The sequence below is a fragment of the Argopecten irradians genome, chromosome 1 (genome assembly GCF_041381155.1).
Source record: "Argopecten irradians isolate NY chromosome 1, Ai_NY, whole genome shotgun sequence".
NCBI classification, from domain to species: Eukaryota; Metazoa; Mollusca; class Bivalvia; order Pectinida; family Pectinidae; genus Argopecten; species Argopecten irradians.
In genome coordinates, this window is record NC_091134.1 from 56313163 (window position 1) to 56340805 (window position 27643).

Consider the following 27643-nt stretch of genomic DNA (forward strand, 5'->3'; position numbering starts at 1 on the left):
ACGCCCTGATATTGCGTCACAGCCTGACATTGCGTCACAGCAACTGACATTATATATGCGTGAAATGAGAATGATATTTTTTCGCTGAAATGGCAAGGAACAACTAACATGTACAACGAATGTTGCCAAAAATTCAAATGACAACCATCAACACTACATGGTTACTGACACTTCCGCTACGTGGTCGTGAATCCAAATTTATTATTTTCGTTCCGATTTCCTTTTACTACCTGTCAGTGAGTTATTCCTAACGTCTCCTTTGACATCAGCTCACTATTGACCTGCAGATGACGAAGTTTCTTCGTCGTTCGTCATCGTCTATGAAATAGGACTTTCTGCTTCGGTTAAGCTCTTAACGGTGTCCGTATAATGTGATGATTGGGTGTACTGTTCGATTTCGTTTTTGCTTCATTCGTACAAAGCTATGAAATGGGAAACAATTTCTACTAATTACTAACAAACACAAAATAAATGATACTTCAACCTCTCAAAACATTTTGATTCCTATTCAACTAACTTTATTGTTAGTCATAGTCACTGCTGATTGAAAACAATTCACAGTTAATAAACGTGGATCCAACTTCAATCACATTAGATAGTGGTAAGCAATAATAATTTAAAAAATACAAAATAAACAATATGGATATTTGTTATATTGGTTAACGTTTGCATTAAAGTTAGGTTTGCATCAGAAGCAAGTATATTTAAAGTGAAGTGTATAAACAATGTATTTATAGAAGCATGGCTATTTATAGAATACAACCTCGTGACGTCATCGTGTCAAAATCTTACTATTTGCTCAATTCAATTTTAACATTATATTGATAAACAAAACTGCTTTTACTATAAAGAAGACTTGACTTGAAGTTGTGGTTTTATTCCATATTTTTTTCAAAATAGCGGTATATCATAATTGTAATGAAAACTTTTATGTATGAAAAAAAAAACTTCCATATGTGGATATAAAAAATAAGGATATTCTACACTCGAGATCACAAAATCTTGTTACTCTCGGGGAAAATATCCATATAATCTTTCATACTTTTTTCGTTTAAGCCATACAATACACACGTATCAGTATTTTTTTCATTCAGTATTACATTGCCGCCATGCAATTTTATAACGGCATCAAAAACTGGGCATTTCCTCCGTAAACGTAGCATGTCGTATTAAGAAACCAGGCCGCTGCAAAATTTATTTTAAGTCCCTGCGTTCATATAACTTTTCCATGCAGCTTATTGAAACGGCGGGTAATGTTTATTGGGAATGATAATGATAGCGTCGAAGTATGAGATAAGAATAAAAGACTCTTTCTTATGTTGATATGAAGTATAAGGATATTCTATCCGAGCGTATACTATCCCTATCCTTCATACACACGTATGAAAGTGTATTTTTCTCTGATACTTCGACGTTTTATTGCTTTTTAATACTATAATTTTCCGCCATTTTGAAATAAATTCGAAAAAAATGCGACTTCATGTCTATTCACCATGCATTAAAATTGCGTAATACAACACAAATCCCAATGTTTGTAAACCCAGCCGAGTTTCTGAAAAAAAAAACGTTGTTAAAACTGTACTGAGAATATCGTAATTTTGTTGACGCTGTGACGTCACGAGGCTTTATTGCATGGGTAGCAATATAATGCAATACAGCTTCAGGCGACATCATGAGTGTATTGCCCTAGACTAGACCAGCCAGTATTTCACGTGTAGGTACATGTATGAGAGAAATACATTTATGGCTATGAAGAATAGGGATAACAAAATGTACATTATGAAAACCATTATGAAAGACCTTTGGAGAAAATATTTTTTCCACATTAATAAAAGAGATTGATAGTAAGTATTGTCTTGATGAATTTAAAGGGTTTGTGACACTCCAGCTATATTTTACATTTGCTTGTAGTTTGACCTTATAACTATTGACTGTCAAAGTTTTCCAACACTTTGAGAGTTGTTGATTTCTAGTCTACCAAAGGAAAAATGCCCTGTCGAAAAACTGTGGTCCCCATTGCTATGCATTCAAAGACAAAATAAACGTCAAGCAGTCTGAGAACATTTTGTCAATTTTATTACCGGGAGAAATGGCAGCGAAGTTTTCCTATCGACATATTGGTATATCAAGTTTTTGAATATCAACAATAACCATTCAAAATCCGTTAAGAAGGAGGTTATGCATATATTCTACCGAGAATGGCGTCATGATACCTGGTGATTCCGATGCGTTTAGTTTATTTTCATACAGGAAATGAAATGCAAATTGAAATTGATTTTGATTGTACAGTCTTGTTTGTATTTGACGGTTTTAATGCAGTCAGGTATTCGTGTATTTATCCTTTATGACTTTTTCCACAAATAATGGTCAGTCGTAAAAGTAAAGTGTGGGGTCACAGACTAAGTTAGTTAACAGTTTATTAAATATACAGTACAAAATAAGATATAAATTATTTTTTGATATATGGTTTACGTACTTTGGAGCTGGATACTTCTTTGGGTGTTCTTTCTTATACAATTACTTTCTATATATGTCTTAACTACTCTTTTTGTAATAAATAAACTTAAGGTATAGTTTTACTCTACATCAATGTCATTACATTTATACACGACATACTTGGGGTTTTCCTAGAGTAACAGCCAAACCATACGTCTATCTGTATCCTCTGCAGTTGTGAACATGCAGCTCCTTCGTTTTGGCAATTTATATTTTATTACATATCGGACAGCTCTTTTGCCCCATATCTCGATAAGTGTACACACAATTCATGGAGTGTTAAACATTTGTTATCAGGATTTCAGTAAACTACACTATACAGTATACATATTATCACTTTTTGTGTCACAAACCCTTGAACTTTCCTTGAAAAAGGGAATTATACTTAGCACACACAACAGTAAACACTGCATTAGTAACTTTAGCAAAGCATAATATGTCAACAAAGCAAAATAAAAACGATGGATGTAAAAATTTGCTGTATTACTGGTCGTGGATTCTGACAGCGCCTCCGATATTCTTGTTGTGCATACTGACAATATCGATACAATTTAATATGTTCTTGTAATGGATCGTCAGTAGCATTCCAACTATGGACTCCGCCGCCACAGAAGTAACAGACCACGCGATCTCCAGGGCCTAACAATAATAAAATCTTTGACTTTACCTTTACATATGATTCATACTCTGATGACGAGTTCTCATTTTTTTATACAATTTATTTTTAAACATGATCCATACATACGCATCACATCCATACATTGACATACACATACTTGAATGTTTTTAATCCCTTCCCCACCTAAAGAATTTATGTAATTGATGCAGATTAATACACAGGTTCATAGAATATTGTATCATCAAAATAACGTAACGTTATATTTGTTTATTATTTTTCTGAATTTTTTGTCACTTCTCATTGGTCAAAAACCCGCCACGTGATCACCGATAAAAAACTATATTGCACGATTTTTCCGGAAGTAGTTTATAGAAAAAATACATTGCACGGATAGTTTTAGATAACGTTATCGTCTACGATACCAATACGCTTCGTGTACCTGGCGCTTTGAAACAAACGCTTTGATAACCTGAGTTTGATGCGTAACCAAAAAATGTGATAGACGACGTTGATTTTTCCGGTTTCTATCAAAGATGATGATGACTTTCAGCTGATGACTACAGTTTAAAATTTTCAACATAAGCACGGTAGGAGAGAAGAAAATAATCGAATAACATTCGTTAAGCATCTGGAGCCATTGAATAATGAATAAAATTGATGTTTATTTTCAAAATTCCACCTAGGCTAGTAACAATAGGATTAGGCCTAGGCTAATCCTACTGTATTTATACGATTTCTATTTTACGGAATGGGGTACTAAGCTTAAGAGAATGTATCTTAATGTCAATCTAAATCTGTTAATACATGTTTGACGTCGAAGTGGATTATTTCAACGGAGAACCAACTATACATTTAATTGACAATTGCAATTTACAAACACGTATGAACCGGGTGCATGTAATAAAAACGTGAAGTGCATCAATTGATACTGTTTTCATATGTTGTTTTTAAATTGAACTTTTTACAAAATCATAAGATTGTAATTGTCATCACGAAGCAGAATTTACAATACGATTTAGTTTCACACTCATTTCAAAATGTAAAAAAATCCAGAAAAATAATAAAACAGTTATAGCATTTTGATTTCGGTCAATACATGGTTATATCGACCACAACAAAATATCGATCTCGGACAACGTCCTCGGTCAATATTTTTTCTTTGGTCGATATAACCATGCATCGACGACATGAAAATGCTATATTTGTATAATATAAAATGATTAAAAGTAAGTAACACAAATTCCTCTGGCAGGAAAAGGAAGATAAGACATATAAGGACGAAAGACGAGATAACTGTAATACATATATCAGTGAATGAATAAAACAAACCACATTCGTCAGCAATATTTCAGTTTAAGTTACAAGTCATTCTTTTTACGACTGCTTATATAGTATTCAAATTCATGTATTTGCTTATTCCTTTAAAATCCAGAAAAAAACGGTATAGACTTTGAAACACCCCATGTGCAATTCGAAAGAAGAGATCTATCTCGATCATATATATAATGATCACAAATATTTACCCTCATAGAAAAACCCTGCTTGAGCCAGTTCATTTCGTGACTGCCTCTTGTCAGGTGGATAGTTATATAAGGAAAGGATCCTGGCAATTAGATCTGCATATTCAGGACGACAAGGCTGGCCAGTATCCACATTTGTAGCCCCAGAAGTATTAGAATTATCTGGGTTAGTGTTTGATTGCTGCTTGGAGGTAGGCGGCCTCTTCGGCGGACCAGGCATTCCGACAGGGCTTTTTCTAAAACATTAGGAAAAATTATCTGTAGCAGAAATATCAATTGAAACATTATTCTGATAAAAGAATTCCTGTTGGTGCTGTTAGTTATGGATGTCTATAATCAGATGCTTATTTGTAATAAATACTTAATTATTAAACAGTAGAATGTAGAACCTGATGTGACGATTACATGTCATAAAAATAGAAAGAATAGGCATACCTTAGGTTCCCTTGGTTAAATACTTCGATCATAATAGTATCTAGACAAGTCTTACGATATTGTTCATAAAAAAACTAAACACAAAATCTAAGTAAATGATTTTACTCCAGCAATTCTGAAAAGCAATGTCATTAAGACATGGATATCTTGATGTAACATCTCTTTGGACGATGATTAGTTGATAGAAAATGAATTTGTAATATATCTGTTATTTCCTTCTAGACATTGCTTCACATGATAAACGTATTCCGTTAATTTAACGCTGAGCAATTCATTTTGAACAGACGGAGGACTAAATATTCTGTAATAACACAATATAAAGGAAGAATATCAATTATATCCTATGAATTTTGAACAAAATCCTATTTTAAAACTTGAAACAAATCAAATTTCTTCGAGCATAAAAAAGTAGAAGCCGATTACATAATTTTTCATTCGATCTTGTATCTTGTATTCCCCTCTGTATATCTGCAGGAAATAAATCCAGTGTAATTGTTTCTTATTCACTGATAGTATGTTTGAATCTCTTTGCTACTGCTTCTGAAGCTAATTTATAGATACAATGTAGTATTTAAAAGTGTTTTGGTCACCCGTTATTTTATTACTTGTGTTTATTGCCTTTAGAATGTATACGATTACATTTATGTGTAACCGATATTACTGATATACTGTATCGATAATATGCTGATCTTACAACAAATGGTAGTTATATTGGTGTCATAATTGGATGGATTTTTAACGTCTTATTTTTCTTCAGTAATTTATTGTAAACCGTAAACTTTGATAAATTAATGTATAAAAATCATTCAAAGTCCCTGGCAATCATGTATATTCCATTATGAGCATATACAGTAACACATGATTTATGCACTGTTATATTTCTTGTTTTTATGCTTTATGTATGTTTAGATGAAAAGACATTAGAAGAGGTAGCTAGTAATTACTACTATCATTGTACAAATGTGAAATAAAGAATGGAAGCAAAAGTTTGGCTTCTTAGTTTGACTGTGTGTACTCATTTCACTGTATGGTAGACGTAAACATCTTGATTTTAAACAGTACTGCCAAAAGTCTATATATGTATTATATTGTCTATATATTGTCAATCTCTAAATGCTGGTAATGTTTTATCACGAATAACATATTAAAAGATGTTCTTTATTCATGACAATTACGGTAAATATATAACTTTAATGTTTCCAAAATATGAACAAAAATCAAAATATTTTTTCAAGAAAAAAATACAGGGGAAATCTCAGAGTCATATTATTACAAACGATTAATCATTACATTAAATACCATACCTTTATACTATCCTGCAATTGACTTTTTGATCACTTACCTTACATGTATAAACTGTCCACTTACACGAGATTGGCTAACACAACACACAACACGCCATGTGGCGTAATCTAAACTTAACTGATGTTTCTGTCGTTTACAGAAATTTCATGGACGATGATACAATTGTTTTGAATATTCTTTCTTCACGACGGTCCATCGTGAATAATTATATGCCATCACATTCAGAAAGATATCACTTGAATTAAACATACAATACGCTAAAACTAATCAACTAAAGATTATATAACAACAGTATGATATTGGTATAGATATCATGAATTCGTCAAAATCTATAAAAAGAGTGTTGCTATTTACGGCCATTTTACGGAAATTCCCTTTTGCTATTTTGAACTCTATTTGCGCTTTTTGAAGTTATAGGAAAATTACGACATAATTCATGTATTACAGTGTAGTATTGCTGTAGTTCTTGTTTTACAATTATGTTCAGAATAACAGTTATAGCACTAGTGTTTTATCCCATACGTCGATCAAAACGATATCCCGTGGTTACTAGGGAAAAGATAATTCTCATCTTACAAAGGAAGTGTAAGGCAGCTCATGCGCAGTAGTCAATTACGCGACGTTTTAATCACACCCAAATTGAAAGAAAGATTTTGCGTGTCAACCCACACCTTGGGTTAACTAGCCAACTAACTAACTAACTAACTAACTCTTTCACTCTGCTTGAGATATCCATGTCTACTAAATAGACCTACACTTTGTATGGTAAGATCATTTTATTTGGTACTTACCCACAACATTCCAAGTTAAATCAGCGCCGGATGTTATTGTAGCAAATATATATTAGTAACCGCCCCTTTACCAGGAAACCAATATACTATCATTCTCAGAACACAAACTGAAAACGCAATTATATAATTATCAGAATTTGACTGTTTTTTGTTGGTTTTTGTTTAAGTTTCTTTTGTGACATTACTACGTCTCGTACTTAATTGACTCGTCCTTCTGCGATCATTACATGTAGCTCTATTAACTAATACAATACGATACTATTTAGTCCCTATAGTAACGTCAGTGCTATTTACATCCACATTGCATATTGGTCTGTATGTTTATAAATAACTCATGATCATCCACCGTACTACTTAGCTGTATCTATATTTAGTAAGTAACACTAGTTTTCTTATATCTGTGACTGGTTGTAAGCAAACCAGGTTTTATACACCAAAATCAGAAGATTCGTATATCTCTCATAAGCGGAACAATAATCCTTGATATTTTATTAATTGGCAGTGGTTTAGGATAATGCATTACAAACATGTTATATGCACATATTTATATATTATATACATTGCTTACGAAACAAGTTATACAACTTATATAAATCACTCTCGATGGCCCGGATGTAAGCGCGCGAGGGATCTTAGTGTGGGAGGAAACCGGAGTGCCCGTAGAAATCCCACGTGATCGGTCGGGCACTTACCGGGGCTAGGTGAAAGGCACGTGGCTTAAACACTACACCACCCGATCGCCCTATCTACATCTATATATGTGAGTGGTGTAGGAAGCATTTTTGAGTTGGCTGTTGTTGATTTCCCCGAAGATGTTTATCGAAGCAGGCAACAGTCCTTTCTCTGAAGTCAATATTAAAAAAAACAGCTAGCGTTATACTGAACGGCTCGTAAACCAACGTCAAATATTGATGGAAACTAAAGTACCATTCAGATCAAATAATCGATTTCGGGTGAGGATCTGATGAACGACTGGCATTAATATTGCATCCGTCACGTATAATTCAATCTATTTAAAATCATTTGTGTTTAAGCTTATTTACATATACGTACTTTGTATAAGGAGTCGTGAACAGAAAATACTTTGACCACCGTAAAATAAATAATGGTTTAAAATGCGGATAAACTGAGTTACTCTAGTCGACTGAGAACATATAATCTTACATGAGATATAAGCAATTTTCTCCTGAACGTTAAGTGAATAGAAATGCTAATAGTCATGTCTGAACTATATGTGTTGTTAGGTTCAGAAAAACTAGATCAAATGGTTGGTGCAGTATGAGATGTTGAACCATTTCTTATCTTTAAGTGTACACGTTTTTTATGTCCACAAACCAAAATAATTGACATGAAACTAATCGTCGCTAAAATAAATGTACATGCAATGTCGCTTCTATTTTTTTATACTCTTACTATAAATAGTTTTTTCATCAGGAAATACCCGTGTGCTATGTTTAGCCAAGCTACTGGATCTTTATGATAACATTAGAATTTAGGCAAATAGATCTGGATAAGGTTACATACATACAGCTATTTATACATTACATCACTGAAATACAAAACCACTGCAATTTGTTTCAGATATAAAACTTTTTTGTTGATAAAGTGTTTTTCCTTTACGATGCATGGACCTAGAGATGGTTTTAATGACATGGCTGGAATTTTAAAATGCGTTCAACATTTTATATCTAAGATAATTTACAAACAAAGGTAAAATGATTTGGTTTCATATCGTTAGTTTGTACATCTTTACTATCATATTTTCCAAAGAAAATCAGGACACACACATACTATGGCCGATAGCAGCCTAACACAAATATATATTTAAAGTAAATGTGTCACGCTGTTTTAGCAGCAAAACGTATTGACACAAAAATCTCCTAACACGAGAGATTTGTGTGTCATACTGTAACGTTAAACAGCGTGACACATTTTCATTTGCAGAGATTTTTTTGTCTCATTATGTTTTGTACAAAAATATCGGTACACATTTACTTTACTAGAGATTTTTGTGTCATAGTATTTGGTGTTTAAACCAATAACTGATCATGAGCATCGCAGTTTAGCGTTAATATCGTTGATTAATTGCCTGCTTCACAATTACACGAATGTATATATAATGGCATAAACTCACGTATACTAATAATACATTTTGATAGTTCGAACGTAAAATATAAACCAGGAGGAGATATGTTCAATATATTTCAAACATTCATTTAAATGAGTTTTACCATATATGTAGCAATAAAATAAACGTCACCCAACTAGAACTTGAAACTTGACACCAACATTTCCGTGCTAAATCCAGTTTTTTTGAAATCCACCAATACTCTGCGATAATGGCTCGAAATTTTCTATGAAGCATGGCGCACGTGGTGGATAATGTCTGATATTCGACTGCTATATATACTGTTAAAACAAATCTAAATATAGATGCAGGGATTTCCTGAGGAAGTATTTTTGGAATTTTGCCCATACCTTTGACATACAGGCTACATGGTTACTTCAAGAAGGTAATAGATTTTGTTCATTTTAATACCTACACTGTGATGCTACCGATTTTCTCTACCGTCAGTTCTCTACCAACAAAACACGTGATCTCCGTAAATGATCATGCAAAAAGTGAAAAAAAGCATGACGTAATCAGTGACTGTAAACAGTATACAGTGAAAACCTTTGGATTTGTCTCTACTAAATCTTAGTATTGTGGAATTTAATAGTATACAAGTATTCGAGGCTATTCATATTAGATACGGGAAGTCCTTGGATTTACATGCACTGGAGAAATAGAATTACATGTAAAAAGGGTTTATCAGATCATCGCATTTTATCACGGTGTGTGTTTGTATCATTACGGTGTTTCAATATGTATTCTCTGGAACTCAAAGTGTGTCTATTTGTGTTAAATATGGCATACATCGTCGGACAGTTTTACTGGATATGGTATATAATGGAATTATTCATTGTATCCCGAAGGAGATTCGGCTACTATAGACGGTATATCCCTGTGTAAATCTCCCTGAAACAGCTAGAGTATTGTACATAATATCTCAGGTTTGGTCCAGTGAAGTATCGTGGAATTGTACTAGATATCCTATTACTACAGTTGTAGGGTGGCTTATTTGTGCCATTTCGTGTTTTCGTCTTTTTGCTCCCGAAAAAGACGAGAATTAAGAAACCTTAAATTTCGTCTTTTCGTCTTTTCGCCCCGAAAAGACGAAATTTAACAAATTCAAATTTCGTCTTTTCCCGGCGAAAAGACGAAAAGACGAAAAGTCAAACACGAAAAGACGAAAGTGATACACGCTAATTAGCGACTTTGATTCTCGTCTTTTCGCCTTCAAAAATCTCGCCTTTTCGTTAACAAATTAACAAACCTTAATTTTCGTCTTTTCGCTCGGAAAAGACGGAAAAATTAACAAACCTTAAATTTTCGTCTTTTTCGCCCGAAAAAGACGAAAATTAACAAACCTTAAATTTCGTCTTTTCGCCTCGAAAAGACGAAATTTAACAAACCTTAATTTTCGTCTTTTCGTCTTTTCGCCCCGAAAAGACGAAATTTAATAAATTTAAATTTCGTCCTTTTCGCTGCGAAAAGACAAAAATACGAAAAGTCAAACACGAAAAAGACGAAAGTGATACACGCTAATTAGCGACTTGATTCTCGTCTTTTCACGTTCAAAAATCTCGTCTTTTCGTGTTTTCATCTTTTCGCCCCGAAAAGACGAAAATTAACAAACCTCATTCAATTTTCGTCTTTTCGTCTTCCGGTCCGTTTTGAAATCATTTTTTATTCTTAATATTGACCTAATTGTTCAATATGGAAGCATCAAAGTAGTTTATGATTACAATCAATTTATTAGATTGATAGTATTACAAGGTTCTTCATCAATAATTAAGATAAGAAGTTTTAAAACAGAAGTCAACATGTATGTTTACAGCAGTTACGTAGATTTCTCACACGTGGCATGTGCCACGTGCCACTAACAGATTCATCATTCCGCAAATCTTTTAGCTTGATCGATACATTTTTTCAGATTAATTAATATCTTATTTTTTGTGATCTAATCGCCCTATTTAGCAATTACGCTTATCAAAACATTGCCGTGTATATGTTAGGCACATATTGAACTTAAGATGCTAAACATAGCACTTACAGAAGTTGTCTCCCCTACACAACTTGAAAAAAAGTTGTCGGCGGGTAATATTTAAAAGCGTTTGAACCACAGATCAACTCGTTAACAAAATAATTATTATGAAAGACAATTCGTGAAGACTTCGAGTTAAAGAAAGGGAAGGACTTGTACCAAGAATTTGCTCAAATACAGTTAATTATAACAGTCAATTAGTAGGTAACAATGTACTGTGTATTATTTGAAAAGACATTTTGACTACATACATGACATAGTCTTTATCATAATTGTACATTAGAAATGACATTATAATCTCCGTCGTATATGAAAGATGACAAAGTATATCCGTAATTTGTAATTTTTCGGGGCGAAAAGGGTAAAAGACGAAAAGACAAAAATTACAGTCTGTTGATTTTCGTCTTCTCGGGCGAAAAGACAAAAGACAAAAATTAAGGTTTGTTAATTTTCGTCTTTTCGGGGCGAAAAGACGAGATTTTTGAAGGCGAAAAGACGAAAATTAATGGCGCTTTATTAGCGTGCTTCACTTTCGTCTTTTCGTGTTTGACTTTTCGTCTTTTCGCCGCGAAATTTGTTAATTTTCGTCTTTCGTGGCGAAAAGACGAAAAAGACGAGAATTAAGATATTTAATTTTCGTCTTTTCGGGGCGAAAAGGACGAAAAGACGAAAATGGCATAAATCAGCCACCGTATATTACTGCCATTTATCAGCTGCATCGATCAATAGTCCCCCACAATACTTTAATGTATACTCTCTAATGTGTTGTTTCTTGATATAGAATCAACTAAGTTTTACTGTAATAAGTCAATCAAATCTTATTTTAAATGTATTTCTTGTATTTGTCATTTTGAAAAAAAAATCTCGTTTCTCGTCGTATATGGCATGGGTGTCAGAATTTAAAATATAATATAATAACCTTTCAATATTTCTTATATTAATAAGATTTATTATCTAATGTAAATATATGGCTTTAATGTATTTTTCTAATTTTCATAGCGGCTATACATAGCAGAAGCTATCTCCATATCTTCCGTGGAGCGCTAACGCGCTCCACGGGATATGCAGATAGCTTCTGCTATTCATAGCCGCTGATGAAAATGAATGTTAAAGGATTGCTGATCATTTTTACAGTATAATGTTTGTATGTGGGTATAATTATATTAACGATTGAATGTATTTTTCTAATTTTCATAGCGGCTATAAAATAGCAGAAGCTATCTACATATCTTCCGTGGAGCGCGTTTATGGTAATTTGATGTCTTGCTTTCAGCAAAACAGGCCTTTGACTAAAATAGATATAAAGAAACCATCTATTTGTATACTAAATAGTGTGTCACAGTATTACACACATATATATGTGTACAATTGTAGATGTCTGTATACATGTGCTTGTTTGTATCTATGGAGCAAAAGCAATTTAAATATTTTTGTTATCTTCCCAGTATCTGCTGTGGCCATGATTTTATGTAAATAATCAGACTTATTATCAGATAAATTCATATAGGAATCGTGCATACAGATATTTAATGATCTTAAACAAAAACAGATGAGCTTATTATAAAATATTAATATGTACATTAACAAAAAGTTTTTGTTTTTGTTTCTTTGTTTTAGGGCAATATGGTGAGGCCTTGCATACGCGGTGAGTACATGTATTAAAAGTATATTCAATATTTGTTTCTCATAAATATCTTTTTTATACTATTTTATGACTGGATGGAGGATAGTGTTCAACATCGTATTTTCTACCGTGCGTCTGACTTGACCAAAATAAAAGTGTTCTTCCGATTTGTAAAGAAATAATGTGAATATATTCCCCTGTTTGCGTAACAAATATAAATTCCTATTAACAGCCATTTAAGGACGAGCCAGGTTTGTTTGCAGAGGAAAACCGGAGTTTTTCGAACATCGAACTCACATTTGTTCGAACGCACAACCAAGAAGTGAGAGGCTTGTGTTAATGTATATCGCGACGATGATTACCACTCGGCTACAGCATATTGTATCGTAATATTTCATAATATTCAAATGATGACAATGGCAGCTTTACATCAACCTTTAGCATTGGTTGTAGAAAACGATACATTCCCTCCTCTTCAAGGGATCTAGTTTAACTCCTAATGAGACCAACAAACCGGAGTGAAATGCGGTAAGTAATGGACAAAAACGATTTATTGAGTCAACATCCTAATTTAATACTGTGTGGATGTGGTTTTCTTCCCCGGAAATCATAACTTTAAGAAAAGATTACTAGGTAATTATAAAACTGCTGGTATAAAAACTAGAAACCACAATAAAAATGTGAAAAGGAATAACAAATGAGTGAAAATAAGGTTTGATATTTAACTTGTTTATGGGCCGATTGAATAACCGCACATGATACTAATGGTAGAATATTTTTCGGAATAATTCCCATGTATATCCTGTTCAAACGATAAAACTACTTCATATGAAAAATATTCTTACTCTCGTACATTTGATTCCTTACGCATTTTGAGACTCAGACGCCGTCAGAACCGAATGATATTGAGTGTGAACCATAATCCGATTGCCTTTTGGACCATGGTGATGATGTACCCGAGATTCTCGTCGAGAAAAGGTAAACTTTTATTTCAACAGAAAACATAAAAAAAATAACATCGACCTCTAACCATTCCGAGTGTATCTGAAGCATTTAACGGTTTTATAGGAATCTACGTTCTGTTGACTAGATTCTGGTAGTGCGGAGATTTTAGAAATTAATACATGGTAACGACAATTATATCACTATATAATACTTTTTACACCAACGCTTCCAGTCAATATCAATATCTGCAGACCGATACCATGTCCAATATTCTCCCGACCAAACATAGCAAACAGATAAAAATCGCTAATGTTTTTTAAAAGACAGACATCGGCACAGCAAAATATTCCGTTAAACTTGTATCATGAGGGCAGCCATGGAACTTACCATTCGAGTTTCTAGTTACAACATCTGATGCCTATACTTGCATATTACTCCTATTTGAAATGAAAAACACACACTTATTCAGTTTTACATTTATCTAGCAGTATCACTAGAAATTGGAAGCAAACATATTTCAGATTAGGTTAATATGTTGAAAGCTTCCAATAATCAGTAAGTGTGACACTTAAATAACATTAGCTAGAATGTTACTCAAATTGAGTCAATTGTAATGACAGTATTTTAAGGAGAAGTATATAAATATAGTACTGTATTACCATTTTTATCATGAAACAACTATATATAACTAAAACAAATTATGTTTCAGGAGTATTGTTTAATGTCTGCACTAGTTGATTAATGGCTAGTCATAAGTATGGTATACCTAATTAGTTAACTACGCAACAATTGGAAATTATTAAAATATATTGTTTTGTATCTCTTATAGGCATCGAACACGACCTAGCCGTTCATGCTCAAAGCAACAATAATGGTCCTCATATAATAACAAGCCGAGGAACGGTAACCATTTTTATACACAGTCCACAAACAGAAAAACAAAGAATTAAAACAATTGAAAATGACCACCGTAAGGTGACAAATTTATCATAAAACTCATATCAAAGTAATATAATAATAGTATACAAAAAAAATTGACACAATTTTAGTGTCATCTATCATAAAAGTTTGAAAGCACTTCAACGTTTCTCGTGTGCATGTATTTACTCAGATCTTGTCGGACAGAGATATTTATCATAATAATTTCATCTACTAAATTTAGAAATAAACAGATAGATATTTTTGTCCTATTTTGAAGAAATTTGAAGCATATTATGATGATAAGGCATATCGTGTTGACGATTTGATTCTTAAAAAACTACAATGTTCTACATGAATTTCTTTGTTTTAGCGGAAGCTTGAACCAGCCGGCAAGATAAAAGGACATCGATGGTTGACGGTAATTATTACCCTGTGAAATATAGGTTTTAAACTAGTGTAATCTACTTCAAATTGCTTGAGTAAAAGTTTCGCTCGAGCAGACACTCACCTCGGGTTAACTGCACTATTGTTTCACAATGGGCATGCCCAGTATATACCTAAGAGAACATAGAGAGACCAGAGACCAAATGAGTTCACACTACAGATATTATTAATAAAGGAAATGTGTTATTATTTACTGGAGAAACAACCATTGTTTGATATAATTTTTTTTATATTTTTGTTTTATTTCCAGGTATTATGTTTGTGTCTAATGATTACAACATCCTGTACTGATGACAGAGAGCTGGTCAGTATGCGCGATAAAACTTTCACACATTTAGCATGTGCCACCTTATCCGAAATAGGTTCAAATTATTATACCAGATTCTCAGCGACAGCTACCTCACAATAACAACATTAACTCAACAAATGACCTATGAAATACTAATAGGCTTAATAGGATCGGAACTCAAACACAAGATAGACGTAAACGGACGATATTTTTACATAAAAACAAGGACGATATTTTGACACAATTTCTTTTTTGCCAAAACTTATCAAACTGAATAATATATAAGAAAACCTAATGAATAAATAACTATATTTTCTGAGGTTGTATGACAATTTGACTCATGTACCAAAATTAACACAATGTAATGATAGTGTTGTTTAGTAGGTAATTTCACAAGTTTAAACTATAGCTTACAGAGTACCTTAAGTTTAAAAGTTATTGAGTTCCTCACTGACCGTATATATAGTAATTATTTTATATATTTCAGGAACAGATCGAAATAGCCAGGCCGCCTATCAAAATATCATGGACGAACTCGCAGTATAGCATTTGCAGGTGTCAACAATGCTGCAAAAAAGTAAGCTGTTTTCGTTTCCGCCAGCACACACATTTGTTGTTGACCTGTGTGATTTAGTCTTCATTTACAGGTTTCTGGATGCCGTTGAAAAAATGAAGAACGCACAGTATATACGGAAGAGTTTTCTTAATTGACAACTGAACTGAACAATTATCACAAATATCTACTAGGACGGTTCCTAGTTTTACTTATAGGTAAAAGTTAACGTTTATATTTATTATGTATGAACATATCTGTGGATTTTATTTATCAAGTGACTTGAAATGGAAAACATTGAGTGAAATTAGCTAAGATATACACAGAAAACACATGGAATACGTTTCTTTGAAACAGTGTGTTATAGTCATACCAACCCCCACCATTCTGTCAGTTTAAACATTCGCAAATCTCCTAACTCAAATAGTAAGCCGAATATATCTAAGCGGTCGAAAAGGTACTCGACAGTCCTTCCTGACGACAACCGAAAATTGGATGTTAGGAATGTAGTTTCGCGCCAAATTACTTTCTGTGACATCATTTATAACGAATTAAACCTAACATAACATCCGGGAACTCATATCGATGGCCTAAAATATCACAGTACCACTATTAATAGTGAAGATCCACATAGTCAACTAACGCGCGGTAATTAGGATGAATGTAGTAATAAGAAAACTAATAACTTTATTACTAACAATTTTAACTATTACGTATTACTTTCTCCCATTTTAGAAATTAAAACCATTTCAGAAAAGAAGTGGTCTTTATAAAGCATCAATTTCATTTGTATATCTTAATTATAATTACTAAAAACTTAATGAAATTGAACCGATATACATGTAGAAATCTAGCTGGAAACACTATTATGTTTTGCAGGTTGAGAACCATATGAAACCTGTGAATCGTGAGAATACTCCTCTAGGTAAGATGGTTTTCTTTGACCTTATCACCGACAACATTGGAAATCGTAAGGCGTAAAGAATAACATTAATGCAAGCAATGCTACGTTTATAACGTATGTAACGTGTGGATAATCATCATAAGGTAAAGACATGAGCTTTCCAGCTTGTCCAGCTATCACGAGACAATCTCTCTTCACAACATTAACACAATTAAACCCGTACTTTTGTTAGGCTTTCCATGTTCTTGACCTTTACCAAACCGTCACTTATGACACACATAGTTGGTGTCATTCAGTAGATGGAAATACGTAACACGTAATATGTCATCACTGAACACAAGCAAGCCATACTAATAGTCAGCCTTTAAAGATATTCCAGTGAAATCGATGTACTAATACTTTAGATACGATGTTTCATATGTCAAACAATTTCTGATATACTGGTAATGAGGTGTGTCTTTATCAAGAATATCGTACATAGTATTTAAGTACATGAAGTGTAGCCATGACCGAAGCCTTATTGCAATGCTGGTACACTAGAATGAAACTTGCATTACTGTTCAATTTGTTATTATATAATTTATGTTTTTAATCCCCCAAACAGATGCCGAGTATGGGTGAGTGTACGCATACTTGCGTTTCGAAAAACTATCGAATTTAGTGCAGTCATTTTAAGCCATTTTGATGAAGAAACAAGCTCATCATTTGTATTTACAGAAAGCTGGGTTTTTTTCATTTGTTGTTGAAGAATCCTTCTAAAAGCAATTCTAGTCTGACAATTATTAAGACATCTTAGGCGACTTAAACTATACTATTATATTTCATAATATGTAAGATATTATATATGCCGTATTTTTCATACTCATGAATCAAGATGAGCTTTTAATATATATTATTCATCACCAAAAATTACCAACTCTTTGGAAAATTACAGTGCTTTCAATGCATAGGTTTTAATTTTACATGTACAAATAAGAGCTGAAAATGATTTTTGGCAGTACTGCTAAAAATCATTTATTTTCTAATCAATAAAGAAGTGAAATGATTTTACATACGGTCAGACTATGAAGCCAAATTGTGGTCTACAATTTCATTACATTTTTACAATGTTTTTTAGTAATTATAAAGTGACTTTCTGAAGGTATGTTTTTTATTTAAACATATTTAAGGCATAAAAACAACAATTCTCCAGTACAAAATTTCTGTGTTATAACTAATGTTTATAATTCATCTGAAGCCATTTGAATGGTTTTTACAGCTATATTCATGAAACCTTATGTTTTTTTAATAAATTAATGATATAACTGCAATGAAATGCATTTGCATAACTTAACACAGTGCAAGCTGATGAACAAACAATGTAAATTCAATCTCTGATATTGCATATAATTATCTCCATATGATCTCTATCTTCTGCTTTTAAAATAATTGACTGTCTTCGACTCGCAACTCTTGGGTAAACAGAGTTATGACCCAGACAGGCATACACACACTCACTCGAGAATGCTAGAAATAGATTTTAGACCGATGATGAAGGTCGTTTTTAGAACCCTTGTGTTTGAAGAGTTTGATAAGAGTTAAAATGGCGGGACGAGGATAGCTGTTTTCGTATACTAGAGTATATGGTTTGACTGGTTGGACAGTTTGTAAAAGTAATTATTTCAAGTATAAATCCTGACGGACATGCAAATTTTAATACAGACATATTACGGCTTTGTCATGGTTCGTCTGAAAACAATTATAAATCACAGAGTTTGTCATTAATTCATAAATAAACGACTATGTCCAACTAGACAGACCGTACAAACCAAAACGACCAGTGAAAATTTAGTCGCCATAATAACTCGAGAGTAAAACATTTGACCAAGTTTGACGTTAGAATAGTTGCGAGTCGATTGCAGCCATATTGATCTGTATGCTTTTAATAATGTTGGTTAGTTCAGTTGTATAGAGTTACTCTTCACGCATATTGCTGTTAATGCTACACATACAACCCCATAAACACTTTAAAAAAATGTTTATCAAACGGGGTTTACCGGCTTCGTTATAATTACTGTGCAAATCGACTATCACTACGGCAGACGGCGAAGCAGCTACGTACATGAACTAACATCGTTTACATTGCTTTACATAGGTAATTTTGCAATTGTTTGATGCTGTAACTTCATCCATAGTTATCGGTATATATGTTGCGATTTTATAATTATTATCTAAAGCGTTTATATATTGTTTCCGAAATGTGTTGAAACTCCCAATGATTTTCGCCAAATGCTTTAGAAAATTAAAAATATGGGGGTTAGTCCATCATTTATATGTATGCATATTCGGTAAGTTGCTGAATCTTGAGGAAATAATTCTGACTCTTATTAAGACGATGTAAACTATGAAACGGTTTGTATTATACTGCACAATATGTTAAAGTGTGCAATGAAGTTGTACAGCTTCACAAGGCATGATCGTATTCATAAAATATCATATGACTTTTTTATTTGTAGATATGAAGGATAGGGATGCTCTACTAGATGGTCACAAAATGTAGTAAAACCCGAGGCTTGTCGAGAGTTTCACAACATATGAAACAGTATTTTTCTCTCATACCTTGACGATTTTATTACAATTTTATAATTATGATATTACTCTATTTAAAACAAAAATCGACGAAAACCACGACTGCAAATTCTATACATGAAAATAACGCGATAAGTTAAACACAAGTACTAGTGTCGTTGTTTGTGTTATTTATAGTAAAACCAGTCGAGATTCTTAAAATACCCAGTAGACTATATGGTAATTTTGTTGACGCAGCGACGTAAAGTATTGCATGCGTAGGGTAGTCTTTTAATACAGCCAAAACCGACATGAGTGTATTTCATTGGATAAACCAGTATTCTCAGTATGCAAACCCATAATTATATAAATATTTTTGTGAGTGTCATTTAAGTATTAACAATCGTTCTTTGTAGTCATGTGTTTTATATAGACATTACTGGCAAGGTCTTGCTATGAAAATGACATTTCTCCATTTTGTAAACTGGAGTATTGATACATATTTGCATATTTATTTGAGTATTGATAAATATTGTAAATTGGAGTATTGATAAATATTGTAAATTGGAGTATTGGTATATATTTGGAAATTGGAGTATAAATAAATAAATAGTTTATTTTTTAACGTAAAGATAAAAGGAGACCGCTCATGGATCAAGAACACTCGTCCAGCACCGAGGAATTCTATTTGATCGTAGTCGAAGAGAGGGAAGTAAAGAGTATAGCGGAAACGGAAACTGTGTCTTGGCATAAGAAAATTTATACGTATACGGTGAATATGCTTTGAAGACTTGAGATTTGTCTATACCATGTTTTTGATATTGTTTGCTATTTTACAATACTAACAATGCTCCAACATCTAATTCTAAATCCGGTTTTTTTAAAATAAATTCCGTCCTCACTGGTCCTCACTTTATTAAATATGAAGATTTGAAGAAAACATCATTTGATCAAGGAATTAATGAAATCTAATGAGATGAATGATAATGTTGAAATTAATAGGTTAGAAACAAGATAACAGCCTCCAGATGGAGTATGTTATAAAGATGTAATGCTTCATAAGCTTTTCAACAGTTTATGTTAATTCCATTAATTTTATGACAACTCGATTTCGTATCTTTCATCTTGTCTATTTATGGGTTTTGCATCAAATTCCAGCGTTGAGATCAACTAGTACTTTTTGATGGTATTTCTAATGTAGAATTTGTTAATTGTTACATGGCTCTGGAAAACTACACTTTGTCCAATTTCATAAAAATAATTTCTTTATAAAATTATTAGTTGGTATGGATAGTTACTTCATTCATTCAATAAAAGATGAGTTGTTAATGTTTGACTTAACAACTATATTAAGTTATCATCAGTCATACAATTCAAATTAAATTCGTTAAAAATCACACTTAATCAAACTGCAGGCATCACTACTTCCTGAATAATAGAAGCATTAAGCATAAATCCCTTTAACACTGGCCGTCTAATGTATCGTACAGAAGTCGAAAATCGCTCCGCAAACAACGAAATAAACCACATGTTAACATAGATTTAGACAAGGAATCTCTTATTTGACCTATTGATAAACATTACGTTTCTTAAACAAATCTGGACATCAAAATTTTGAGAGGTTTTAATTTGTATCTGTAATGTTAAAATGGTTCAGACTATTTGATTACTTCCCTATGACACTAAGCAGATGAATATGTGTTTACCTTACAGATCAAGGGATTCATGCCGGTGTTGTATTTCTTCATGAAATCACTAACTTCAGAAATGAGAAGAAATCAGTTTAAAAATCCCAAGATTTCTACTTCCACGTAAGCTCTTAAATGTCTTTATCCTTATATCTCCGTATTTTGTTTTGACTGAATTTAACTTAATTCATATATCACATACGTATCGGGAGTTTATGGGATTACGGTACAATTCAATATTTTAAGAGTCTTTATCTTGCTAGGTAAGGATACTTTGTTAACTTTTTATATAACATTTCATTTCGAATTTGTAATTATTACTAGTATTCTATAAGTCAACATTGTGAATACTATTGAACTCTTAACAATTTAGAGCTCTCGATTTATCAAGTGGCCGGTTTGAATTTTATTTCAGATTGTTTCTTCGCAACATGTTTTTATCGTAGAAATAGTGGTTATGATAAAGAAAATAAAACAGCATGTTGAACGCTTGATATCGTTTGCACATATGATACTATATTGAGTTATTATCTCCCGTGTAACGTATGAAACTTGCTGTATTCTCAAACAAGTGCCCTAGTTGTGCCTTTTGCTATTGCAAACCTTCTATGTTGGATTTTTTTCCCGTTACCATGGAAACTTATTCAAAAATACCAAATTACTGTTTTCTTTTGTTTCCGGACTATAACTCCAAAACCGTTCGACGCAGCTCCTTGAAACTCTCTGCATTCATTAGACAAGTACCCTAGTAGTACCTTTTGGTATTTAAGACATTCAATTTTGGGAATTTTTTCTTTTACCATGGCAACTCAGTCAAAAAACTAAATTACAGTTTATTTTTGTACACCGCTGGGTTTTTTTCAGTGTTACAATACTCGCATTTTTAAAGTTAATACTCGCATACATTTAAAGTTATACTTGAATAATTGTTGCTTTGAACTTGATGTATTTGAGTTTTTATACCAACTGCGGGGCGCGGGTTATAATGCCATGCTTTGCGGTCCCTTGTTAAGATAGTATTTCAAGCCTTCGAGATCTCGAGGTAATTAATACAACTGTATACAATAACGCATGTATAAGTAGAGATGTGTTCTGATTTCCAGAGGTGTTGCTGAAGCAGGTCCCCATCGTCCTAATTGGATTTACATCTTGCTGTTCTGTCACGTATTTATACCTGCTGGATTGTATTACGGTTTTCAGAAAGAGGTGTGTCTCTTTTACATATGCGTATATGTACATCGTGTATTTAGTTCTAAAACAAGTATATAAGTTGATATATCCTATTACTAAGGACTCAAACCAAGAACATATTAATTTGAAGTTTAACTTATGTCAAATATGACCGATAGATACAGATCTGATATGACCGATAGATACAGATACTATTTAAAACCAATAATCGACAGGTTTAAAGCCTTCGTATTTTAGCGCTGTCCGGACTAGGAAATATGTTTACATGCACAACATGTGCTATTTTGGGGAAATACTTGGTCGTTTTGTACGTGTGTGTATCCGACAGTAACATCATTTCAAAACAACAAAATCATTATTTTCTGACAGCATCGAATAAATAATTCAACTAAATGTCAAATATGGCAACATTACACCTAAAATTAAAACATCATTAAAAGGGGTACTTTAGTGTCTAACCAAACTACTTTGGAATAAAATATCTCGGTGATTGGCCGATTAACTTGCGAGATACCTTTATAATTATGTACCACGACGCTTTTCCACTTTAATATGGAGGTAATATGTTGATATCTATTAACGTTGCTAGCTTAGAACATCAGAATGATAATGACCATTAATCACAATTTTCCGCACTACATAGCCTAAATTCTCAATAGTCAACGCTAACAATGGATTAAGTGTCCAAAGTGCTTAACGTTGAGGTATGTTACAACTCGCTTTGAAAAAATAGCGAAAACCAAAACTTATATTTCAAAGTGCGTTAAATATGGTCACGTCAACGGTCACGTCAACGCAGGTTGCTAATTCTTTTCAAAGTCCGTTGAATCTACAACATTGTATCTCTTTTGTTCCATTGCATCCTACTATTGATATGAAGTGAAAAATTTGATCGTAAATGACTCAAATATATCTCCAACTTCAAATTTTAGGTTGCACATCTTCGTGATAGCAGATCCATTGAATTAGTCGGTAATCCAGCAAACAGAAATGGGAAGACTGATAACTTAGTTCAACACGCATCATCACATCTCGCTCGGGAGGAAACACCGAGTTCCAAGTTACAAAAAGAAACAGACTCTTTTGCAGAATATGTTCAACAAAGTGGTACAGAACTATTAACTCGAAATAATCCAACAGTGTCCAAAAGAATCACTGAAACGAAACCTAGTGACATTACCAACGCCATACCACTTGAAAGTTGTGAATCCCTTGCACTAATCGAAAGACCTGTCGATAGAAATTCCAGTACAGCCAATGAAACACAGGACGGTGACCATCCAGAAAGAAACATACAAGGGAAGCAAGAAGGGAATGGTAAAACATGTAATTCGTGTGGAATGAAATTCAATAAATAAATCAAAGTAAAATTGAAAAGTAAATTGAAAAGTAAATACTGAACGCCCACGAATAAGTGTTTAGTGGTAATATGGATGCTGTTTAGAGGAAACATGGATATGCTTTTTAGTGGAAACATGGATATGTTGTTTAGTGGTAACATGGATATGTTGATAACATAAAGTAGCATATCGAGACACTAATAATTTGAATCTATGCAGAAATAAACGTTCATGACAAAGCAAAAGGTTAAATAACAAATGTTTCTATTGCTGAATTCACTTGCGTCATTGCCACATTACTGCCAATCGTAATCACCACAATCTACCAAAGCGATGAATTCAGTCGTAAGCTTGTTATCCTTCAGTTTCCTTTGCAGTTATTCGAATGTTAGTTTGGTAAATCCGTTTTCTTTAATTGCGATATTTGGGATTTTCTGTTAGTATCTGGTCTGGTATGCGCATGCGATTACATTTCAATGGAATATATATTCAGTCACTATAGGGCCTTCTTCAGTCCAAAATAACACTCTAATAACTTTATGGATATCGATAAATGTACAATTAGCACAAAATAGTAAATAACGCCATCTACCCGTCCATTAAGGGCGTTCAACTACACGTCCATTTAGGGCATTCTGACAAAGTTAAACTCTAGGGATAATATTTATTTATCTTGTTGGTTTTTTTAATGATGCATTGTTATAAGATCAGTCAGGTCATATGACCATGTCAATAAAGATACGTGTGTAATAACATAATTGTGACATCACATGTAACCATGTGATTCATCAAAGTCATAAGTAACATTTGACGTCGCACATTGTCTCAGTAGATTTAAGCGTCATATCCGACCCTTGGTTTGCTTCTGTCATATAGAAATGAAATTGAATGTTTTGTCTATAATACATTACACTCGTGGTCACGTATTATGGAAATGTTCTTGGTATATCAAATTATTGAACTGGTTTTAAATTAATGTTTTTTCACATAACAAAACCACTCATGTATATTCTCTATATCATTTGTATTTAATATTATGATTTTCATAAACAAATTGATTGAACATTAGCAACTCACTTTAACTGTTACACTGCGTTTGATATCCCTCTCAGTATTTCCACAAAGAAACAATGCCAAAAACGATGCTCGATGTGGAACAGAAGAAGATAGACTAAAATCAAGTGAAAGAACTGAAGATAAACATGACCACGAACTGTACAAAACAAACAAAAACAGGCCTACATATGAGCACCGTAATGCCAGCAGCGAGAAACGAAATGCAGCAGAGAACAATCAAACTTTTGCTTCCAATAAGTATATGGAAACCAGCTGTCATACTGGAAGTACATTTGACACATTTGAAACTAACGGAACACAACACATCGAGGAAAACAATGACAATGGAAACATAGAGAAACCTTCAAGAAATGATTGTACTGGAAATACTGGAGAAAGAAATGATAAAACTAAATATCATCTAAAAAACTATGGAAATGGAAATGCTGAAGATCCTGAGGTCAATACAACTAAGCTACCAGTGGATCATGCGAGAACCAGCGACACAAAACATTTAAAGAAACTATTGGAAACAAATGAAATTAGAAATACCGAAGAAACTCTCCCAATAAATACAGCTTCAAATGCACAGGAACATTCCGAAACATATGCAGATAAATATTCGGCGGATCATCTCGAATCAATTGAAACGGAAAACACACGGAGTTACATTATGAAAGCTACGACATCAGAGGTATGTTGCCAAACAGAAAAAATAGTAAATCCAGCAAGCTTCAGAGAAACCGCGGAAACAAAGGAATTACCCTCAGCATTAGATGCAATCACGAATTCACTGAAACGCACTATAAACTCAAGTGAAAGAACCAGAAATGAACATTTACACGAATTCCTCAAAACAAATAAAAACAGACCTACATTTGAGCACTGTAATGCCAGCGAGAAACGAAGTGCAGCAGAGGACAATCAAATGATTTCTTCCAATAAGTACATGGAAGACAGCTGTCATACTAGAATTACATTTGACACATTTGGAAAAAACGGAACACAACACACCGAGGAAAAGAATGACAATGGAAGTTTAGAGAGACCTCCAAGAAATGATAGCACTGGAAATATTGACGAAAATGATATAACTGAATATGCAAGAACGAACGACAATAATCGTATAAAGAACACGAATGAAACTAAAAATACTGAAGAAATTTTCACAACAAATGCAGCTTCAAATGCACAGGAACATTCCGAAACATATGCAGATAAATATTCGGCGGATCATCTCGAACCAGATGAAACGGCAATCGGGAATACAAAGGAAATCTCCTCAGCATCGGATGCAATCACATGTTCACTGGAACCCTTGGGAACGGCAAAAACGAAAAGTACGGCAGAACAGGAACAAACAAAACAACATAGCAACACATTTAATAGCGTAAATATGGAAAAACCTTTCAGGGCAGCAAATAACATCACAGAAAAATGTATAAATCGAATCGACAACCGGAATAATGAAATATTTGATACTCAACATAAAGTAGAAGAAATATCGCATTCTTCGGATGTTGCCGAATGTACTGACGTTGCTACCAGGCCAGATGATGGTATATACGGCTTCAACAGAAACGGAATTGCCTTGGATGATAATGTCGAGAGAATAACGATCAAAACGTCATCTAACACAGTTAGGAAAGGGAATTATCAAGGGTATAGTCCATGCTTCGACAATCAACAGACCATCGAAAATCAATATCATGACGAAAATGAGTCAGAGGGGGATGATGATGATGATGATGAAGATGATGAAACGATGCTTAAAACACAAAATACGACATTTCCTAGCGAAGGTGATGATCATCTTGCAACCGCATTCATATATCAGGATGACGATGAACACCTTGAATCTGTATCACTGGTAGAGGATGGCTGTTCAAGAGATGATGCCGATATCATTTTCAACAGCTCAACCAGCAGCACATTGAACTCGCCGCCATCTAATCAGACACCAAAAGAACACAATATTTGTAAAGAACCGAAGAACTCCAATGGTCCTTATGTTTCCTGCTGCTTCGAATCAGATGAATACATCCCTGGAAAGGTAAACAAGATGATGCCGGAAATTTCAAGCGGTTTTGTCAGTTATACCAATGATCATTTAACCACTGCCACCTCTGCCTCAGCGAATCTAAAGGTGTTCAAGGGTCATGAAATTAGCGTCAGGTTAGCCGTTAGTCGGGCCTTGAAAAAAGTAATCACACCAAACAACGCCTCTCAATTCAGAAATAGGTTTCGGAGACTCTCACCCCACGCACAACATCTTGATAACATTCGACGGATACGGGAAGCAACTTTCATAACGCAAAATTTGTCGAACTTGTGGCAGCAATCCACTGCATTACCAGGACAACAGCATTATAGAGATGAAAATAGGACTTTCAATCGTTCGCCTCGACTTCAAATGATATCTGACGAACGGGAGACACTTGGAGCAGTTGGCGTCAATGGCGGATCTGCGTTACCTGCATCTACAGACACGAAGGCTTCTTTGGATGTATTCGCGGCCATAGGTGTCTGTTCTGTTACTGAGTCCATGGTATATGAGTGGGGGAGACTGAAGACGTTCTTCAACTTCCCAATGAACAATCCAATGATGCCGGTCACTTTAGCTAAGTATGGATTCTACTATAATGGTGACAGTGATGTAGTTAAATGTTTCAGCTGCAATGTATCCCACGGCAACTGGCAAAAAGGTGACTCGGTCTACGTCGTGCACTACCAGACGTCACCCCGATGTAGGTAAGTATTTTCTACATTGCATTATGTACACAGAATATTTCAATTGAATGTTCTTTTCAATAGAAATATATCAAAT

General features: G+C 33.6%; 2 protein-coding genes across 3 annotated transcripts in view; one reads left to right on the plus strand and one right to left on the minus strand.

The window, feature by feature from the left end:
* Window positions 1-64: 64 nt before the first annotated feature.
* On the minus strand, window positions 65-7353 carry LOC138334554 (death-associated inhibitor of apoptosis 1-like). Of its 2 annotated transcripts, none has more exons than XM_069283208.1 (4): window positions 7167-7353; window positions 4639-4871; window positions 2984-3135; window positions 65-422 (listed from the first exon to the last, which is right to left on the minus strand). In XM_069283208.1, exons 2-4 carry the CDS (start codon window positions 4853-4855, stop codon window positions 345-347), a joined length of 447 nt encoding a protein of 148 aa, XP_069139309.1. In that variant the 5' UTR covers window positions 4856-4871; window positions 7167-7353; the 3' UTR covers window positions 65-344. The 2 variants fall into 2 exon arrangements, with proteins under 2 accessions (XP_069139309.1, XP_069139316.1); XM_069283215.1 differs by lacking the exon at window positions 7167-7353 and adding an exon at window positions 6413-7067.
* A 5584-nt stretch (window positions 7354-12937) lies between these two features.
* The window catches only part of LOC138334568 (uncharacterized), a 29872-nt gene continuing 15166 nt past the window's right edge, over window positions 12938-27643 (plus strand). Inside the window, exons 1-11 of the mRNA XM_069283222.1 lie at window positions 12938-12959; window positions 14713-14786; window positions 15175-15222; window positions 15499-15552; window positions 16025-16114; window positions 16970-17015; window positions 20174-20313; window positions 21255-21352; window positions 22333-22435; window positions 23353-23737; window positions 24873-27567. Of these exons, the coding sequence (XP_069139323.1) occupies window positions 12938-12959; window positions 14713-14786; window positions 15175-15222; window positions 15499-15552; window positions 16025-16114; window positions 16970-17015; window positions 20174-20313; window positions 21255-21352; window positions 22333-22435; window positions 23353-23737; window positions 24873-27567 (3755 nt within the window). The remainder of the gene's footprint in view (window positions 12960-14712; window positions 14787-15174; window positions 15223-15498; window positions 15553-16024; window positions 16115-16969; window positions 17016-20173; window positions 20314-21254; window positions 21353-22332; window positions 22436-23352; window positions 23738-24872; window positions 27568-27643) is intronic.

What these genes read in the sequence shown, in the direction of transcription:
- LOC138334554 (XM_069283208.1), bottom strand. Translation starts at nt 4,855, where the DNA reads ATGCCTGGTCCGCCGAAGAGGCCGCCTACCTCCAAGCAGCAATCAAAC. An exon ending in AGCAGGGTTTTTCTATGAGG is followed by an intron (nt 3,136 to 4,638) that starts GTAAATATTTGT and finishes TATTATTGTTAG; the next exon opens with GCCCTGGAGATCGCGTGGTC. An exon ending in GCTGTCAGAATCCACGACCA is followed by an intron (nt 423 to 2,983) that starts GTAATACAGCAA and finishes CCCATTTCATAG; the next exon opens with CTTTGTACGAATGAAGCAAA.